The sequence below is a fragment of the Paramacrobiotus metropolitanus genome, unplaced genomic scaffold (assembly GCF_019649055.1).
Source record: "Paramacrobiotus metropolitanus isolate TYO unplaced genomic scaffold, Prichtersi_v1.0 Parri_scaffold0000209, whole genome shotgun sequence".
In the NCBI taxonomy this organism is placed as follows: domain Eukaryota; kingdom Metazoa; phylum Tardigrada; class Eutardigrada; order Parachela; family Macrobiotidae; genus Paramacrobiotus; species Paramacrobiotus metropolitanus.
The window spans coordinates 128,789-135,666 of NW_026570429.1; the positions used below are offsets into that span (position 1 = coordinate 128,789).

The 6,878-nt window shown below is 44.7% G+C and overlaps 1 protein-coding gene across 1 annotated transcript; it reads right to left on the reverse strand.

Annotated features, from left to right (window-relative positions):
* Positions 1 to 207: 207 nt before the first annotated feature.
* Positions 208 to 1,553, reverse strand: LOC129601031 (uncharacterized). Its single transcript, XM_055499729.1, has 2 exons — positions 1,203 to 1,553; positions 208 to 885 (listed from the first exon to the last, which is right to left on the reverse strand). Exons 1-2 carry the CDS (start codon positions 1,525 to 1,527, stop codon positions 278 to 280), a joined length of 933 nt encoding a protein of 310 aa, XP_055355704.1. The 5' UTR covers positions 1,528 to 1,553; the 3' UTR covers positions 208 to 277.
* Positions 1,554 to 6,878: the final 5,325 nt, after the last annotated feature.

Sequence of the window (6,878 nt, forward strand, 5' to 3'; positions counted from 1 at the left end):
CACATGCTTAGGCAGAGAATTAAAGGTCCACTGCACCCGGCCAGGATAGATGCATTATGCACCGTGCACACAAAAATGTATATTGCCTCAGTATTCGCTGACCCACCGCTACATAATGACCAGTTATACTCCGCCGCGGACTACGTAGTACGAGACGGCATGTTTACTGTGAGCTTGTTTTTTATCACGGTTTTTTTTTAATTTTTACAAGAATCCGCAGATATATTCGTAGTACAGAAAATAAACAGGCGCAATCGTTTCCTCAGTGTACGCTGCATCATGTCGGTTGCGGGCGACAGTCAGGCCATTGCGGCACATTAGCCAGGGTCAAAAAGCTCGTATGCAAGAGTTCGGCAGCCTGCGGCCGTAATACAGGATCGCGTTTCAGACAATAAGCGACAAACGCCCGCAATTCATCTGGCAATTGCGGCGGTATTACCGGCATCCCACCGCTGCCGATGTAATACGTGATGGCCAGATCGATCTTCAAGTCCACTTGTTTTCCGTCCACTACTTTGACGAAGCGCGGGAACCCGCTGATCATCTGCAGCACGACGCAGCCCAAACTCCAGATGTCGGTCTTGCGGCCGCTGTTCCCCGACCGGATCATCTCAGGCGACAAGAAGGCATACCTGTCTCTGTCGTCGCCGGCCACCTTCTCCACAGTTCCATCGCTGCGAAGACTTTTCGTAGCTTCCAGTTGACCAATCTTCATTTGGCAGACATCCCAGTCCGGACTGTTTAGCAGAATGTTGGTGCCCGTTAGATCGCGGTGGACAATGTGCTGGGCGTGCAGATAAACTAAACCGTCGACAATCTGGCGTGTCCATTTCTGGATGAGTGGCGCGGGAATGTGGAACTCAGCTGCCGCGTGCAGATTGCCGCCTGAAAAACGTATACATTGTAGCAATTGAATAATGACGGTAATTCCCAATTTTAATTTTTGGTATAAAAAACCGTAGTGATTAGCATTAGTTTCTACTCTAAGTTGGATATAAAGCAGAGACACCGTCACGTTTTGGAATTTTAGGGCTGCCGCAACGTAGTATAGTAACTTGACCATAATTCAAAATTTCCTCCTCATTGCCCGATTATTCTACTGTAAAATCGCATTAAATTAGCATTTTTTACAAAATCTTACGTTAAACGTAAAACCTGTCGAAAACTCGGGTAACACGCAGCACAGAGATAGACTGACTTACCGGAACAGTACTCCATAATGGTTATGTAATGCGGCAAGTCCCTTGGGTTGTCCTCCAGAGAACTGCAATGCGCCAGATGACGCACCAGATTCGGATGTTCAAACGTCAGAATATGCTGTAAATCGGCATCCATCGCATGGGCCAGCGCGTGGGCCTTTTCCCTGCTACCTACCAGAAGGGTTGTCTTCACCGCAATTTCGCAATCCGTGCGGTGGGCCAAGTGTATTTTGGTTCCTGGTTTATCAGCATTTATTGTTTCTGCTAACTGGTACCGGATTTTTGGACTTGATGCCGGCGCTTCGCTGGCCATGATAAAATCGTTCATACGCTAATAGTAACTTAATGTGCTGAATACGAATAACAAGGACTACCAACCACATTCACCGGCTTTTAACTTCTGGCAAACCCAGAACGCAAGCACGCGAGTGCGTTTAATCAGCCCCGTGTTTCATATGCAGCTGGCAAGATTGATCAAACTTAAACAGATGATAAGCCCACACCGTTTAATATGCCGATTAAGGTACACCGGAAACCGGGAGGTATGCTGTGAACTGTATCATCCGCTGATCATTCTTATGTCATTATTTTATCTGTATGTTTGCATTAATAATCAAACGATTTTCAGAGCAAGCCGTTTCATTACTAATCACAATCCTTATGGTCCTGGATACTAAATGATACGAGTATAACCGAGGGTGCTTCATTTTGCGATCGAAAAAGCTGGTGAAAAAATCGGATCGCATTACCTTCTGGTTTATTTACTAACGCGCGCTGCCTTAAAAATGCCGTACGATTCATAATTATGCGTGCTGGTATAATGCGGATCGTGCGGCCACATCTGGCTGGGCAAATAAGCATTCCCGAATGTTTAACCGCAAGCCGTTGGTTTCAACTAAACTTCCAATATTAATTATGGTATTAGTTCACATCGAAATCGCTTGCACCAAACCGTTTTTTTGCATGGAGTAATACGGCATATTTTATAGTAACTGCGCAGATAAGGAAAAGGTAAGCAATCAAATATGCTGGACGTAGAAAATCAAATCAAAGTAAAGCAGATCCAGAAAGCCATTGATCCAAGTAATCCCAAGTCAAAAGGTCGTACTCGTACTTACTAAGTACACAGAAAAGCTCCATACTAGTTCGAATGTGGTGTCACCATTTCCAAATGACTATAATCGTACTAGACTAGACCCAAAGGTCTCAACCAGTTCCAAGTTCGAACCGGAAGTTGCTAATATTTCTGGATTTGTGTTTTTCAAATGGCTGTTAATTTGCTAGTCAAGTGTAATGGAATACTTGAAGCATATATTTTGAAAAATGGGACACTTTGCTGCATATCGGATGCTTTAAGAATAATCTTTTTTATATTTATGCATTTTGAAAACTTGTCGTGAACAGTGCATGCACGGCGCCGCGGTACGGCTACTATACGGGAATCTAGCTTATCGTTGAAGATGAGCACATGAAGTAAAAGAATAAACCCTACGTATCTTAACCAAAAATAAATAATATTATATAAAAATTATTATACAAATTTAATATACCAATATACAAATTTTACAACTTTATAATTACAAATTTTAATATGTAGAATTATTATACAGGTAATTTTCATATTTGTAGTAAGTACGTTTTGGCGGGAGCCTGGAAACAACCACCGTAATTATTATTTTTCTTTTTTGTGCTGTTAGAGCGTCTGGAAAACTATTTGCCCTGTAAACAACACTGTATAAGTAGTCAGGTAAGTACGTAGGAGATACAAAATAAGGTAAGTCTTACATCGGTAGCGTGTCAGAAACGCACACAGTTAGCAGTTACCTATGAGCGTGGACCTGGTGAAGGTTCACGCGTAGGAACAGAATTGACGTGATTCTGCCTACCAAAAAGCCTGGCAGTGCTATAAATGCGCCTACGCTACAGAAAGCGAGAAATGGCGTGACTGCTAGGAATTTATGACAAGACTAAATTCGATAGAATTTCCCAATTGACAACTCCGCATTGCTGACTGCAGCAAGCGTGGAAAATGCGCACGTAGCCGCCACACAGTGCGGGTGCGCGCAGAACAGCGTGCTTTCGCCTCGCGTAAGGCGGGCGCGCAACAGAACACAACAGACTGCCAAGCGAGGGTGTACGCATGTACGCCTGCGCTCACATGCCTCTGGGAGGGAGGCTGAGCTCCGTCGAAGCAGAATCCACGTCCAATTCCTTGGGATCCTTGACGGCTCGTCTGCGCGTTTAAAACATCGAGATTTAATCTCTCTTTAACATCACAAATTCCAATTACATGTGTGAATAAAGAGATCTCGGAACAAAAGTAAAAACAGTAAAAAAAATATCAACAGAATTCATTATCAAAACGACTAGGATCCTCCGACTCCTAAAGGTCACTGGGTCCTGTCAACCGTAATCCGCTTTGGTCCATTCCGCTCTTTTGAGCAATCTTTACCATCACAAATGAGATCCGCTTTAGGAATAGGTGCGTATCAAGTACGACTTTCAATACTGCTGCTTCATCTTTGGGATAATTGCGTATCAAGTACGACTTCTGCAAAATGAGATTCTTCCTCTTGGACATGGAGGGACGTCTTGAAAGACAAGCATAATGCTTCCTCCCTGGTAAGGTCATTCTCTTGAACTTTGATTGATGACTCGTTGAGCAGTGAAGTTCCCAAAGGTCATCCCTTTCTCTTCTGATGTGCGACTCGTTTGGGCCGTGACGATCCCAAAAGGTCATCCATTTTTCCATAATGAGTTCCGTATTAAAGGTCATGGAGGAACTTAGCCAATTTTTGGCTTCCAAGCAATTCTGCTTGCCTCCCTTGCAAAGGTCATCATTCTTTTCAACCATTTTCTTCGGTCGCACATCCTTTTCTTTTCCTTATAGTGCAAACTGACGCGCACTTTTTTTCTTTCCTTACCAGGTTCGAGGGCCGGTTAACGCCGTAACTCCTCTTTCTTCTGAGGCCGGTTATCGCCGTAACCTCAACATCTGAAAGTTTTACTCCTATTTTCTTGAACTCTTTCTCTTTTTCACCCTTGTGGCTTCTGTCATTCCGCGAGAGTGTGCCGACTCAGTAGGCCGCAACTACACTCTAAAAGTGACGTTTTAAATGTAATGAGGAAGGCCGGTTAGCGCCGTTACTCTTCCTGCTTCGAGGGCCGGATGACCTCCGTAACTCCCCATATTTCGGATCGCCTTGATCCTCTGTAACAAAATTCTGAAAACAACAAAGACACAAATAGTACGACAGTTCAACAAGTTACGTCTCCTTCGCCCTGATACTGTACCTTTATTACCATTCTCGTGCTGCCGACTGATGGCCGTAACCAGCACATCAGCGATGCCCTAAAGGTCATCACTGATCGTTTGAACCATTGTCGCGGTTCCAATCGAAACGTCGTCTTTCTTTTTCATTACGATCAGACGTTCGATCTCGAGGTTCCCTTTCCCTCTCTTGCAGCTCGTCTCCTTCGCTCCGGCTGCTAGTAGCACTGTGACGATTTCGGTCACGTCTGCGTTGGATACGGATCAGGTGATCTCTCGCGTCAACCATGCGCGCTTTTTAAGTCCCGTGACCTTTCTCGAGGATGATTGGATGACCTTTCGCAGACTCGTGATCTTTCCAATTCTCGTGACCTTTTTTCGAGAATGATCGGATGACCTTTCATAAACGCATGACCTTTCATGTTTCCATAACCTTTGTCGAGGATGATCGGACGACCTTTCGTACACATGTGACCTTTCATTTCTGTCGGCTGACCTTGCCAAGCCCGACTGATACGTTTCTCTCGGCGGTGATTTCGGTCGTTTGAACTCGTCTCTCTTGAAATTTCTTTCGGTCTCCGTCATTTCGTTTTGCTGCATGAGGAATTTGCGCATGCTCTCAATTTTGTCCTCGATCAAAATTTTGATGACTTGCGACCATCGGCCTTTTTCCGTCAGGTTGACCTTTTCTTGCAGGAATATTGTATGTTCCTCTTTTGTTAGTGAGAGTGGGTCCTTAAGGATGATGTCCAATTGCTGGATGAGTGATTCGCGTATAATCGCCTCCTGTACGTCTTGTTTCTTAAATATCGCGTCCGAAACGGGTGCTGCAAGTCCCGCATGACCTTTAGCTGCATCGGCTAAACCCTTCTCTGCCGCAGCTTTCTTTCTTTCTTTCAAACGCTTTCTTTCTGCTTCACGCTTTTCTTGCAATATTTGCTTTCTAAACGCATTCGCTTCCGCAGTTTTAGGAGGTTCAAGGGTGACGTCCCATCCAGGTCTGCGTCCTACCCACATTCGGTATTTATCCTCCAAAATCACTCTATCTTCGGGCGATAGTTTCAGCCACGTTTTTCTTCTGACCAGGTGTCGAAATACATCTAGGTTGCCTCTTCTTGCTTCCTGCGGAATTACCAGGAGTTGATTTGGCATCGGCACGGCGACCACGCATTCCCAACAAGGGAATCGTTCACCTGAAAGAAAGTTGTTGCGCTTGCAATCCGGGCAATCCTTGTTGTAATTTGTCAACGGGTCGCCGGTGACCTTTACGATTGACGGGCTCCGTCCCTTCTCTGTCTTCTGATCAGTTCGTTCAGTTTTTCAGTTTAAAATTGTAAGTCCCGTGACCTTTCATTGTTTTCATTTTCCAACGTCTATCTTTAAGCCTATGATAAAAAGGCTATTCAGTGCTGAGCTGAAACTTTTCGCTGCTCTTTGATGATGACCTTTGTCATCCTTCTTTAGCTGAACCATTCTCAACTGTATGTGGATGACCTTTCCCATCTTAGCTCATTCGCTACTCTTCTTGTAGAGTGTGGTTCGAAAGTAATTTGAGAACTACGGTCTGCTCATCTCCTTCTCGTTTCTGGTTCTGATTCTTCATTTTGTGTGGTAGACCTTCCTCCCACACTTTGCTTCTTGCTAATGTACGGTGACCTTTCTCTGCTTCATCAGCGCCATGACCTTTCAGTCCTTCCCTCGATGTGTGCTAAGTTCTCCGCTGAGTTCTTTAACTGGGCGCTTCTTCTCCTTCTCATCGCTTGAGCTCGGGTGACCTTCCCCCCCGGCTGCAATTTCTGCTGCCCTTTAGATCCCAGCTTGCCGGATAAAGTCTGATGACCTTTATCTTCCAACTTTTCAGCTTAAGTCTGGTGACCTTTAGCTGCAAACTTTTTGGATGAAGTCTGATGACCTTTTTCTTCCAACATTTTCGGCTAAAGTCTGGTGACCTTTTAGCCTCAATCGCTTCTTGAACCTTCTCTCCTTAACTGCTCAGTACCGTTCTCTCATGAGCAACTGTAAACGAAGTCAATTTCATTCTTCTTCTCTTTCATTGTCTTCGAGCTCGGGTGACCTTCCGCCCCGGCAAAACTTCCCGCTAATGTCTGATGACCTTTAGGTGTTTCACTCGCTCTTTGATCCGTCCGTTCTTTTTTGTTTTGCGCCAATCGTTCATGAGCGATTTTCATTCAACGGCGTGATCGGAAATGTCTTCGATTAGCGGGTTTATTTCTGATGACCTTTATGCCGTCCCATGTTCCGGTCATAATATCATAAACTCCTATAAGCCTGACTTTCGGGTTTATTTGTTTTCGTCCTTTAGTTATCCGATCAAGTAATGCTTTGTCGGCTTCGTCTTCATCTTGGACTTCCCCTCTCAGAATCTGTTCTGGAGTTGGCTTCGGAGT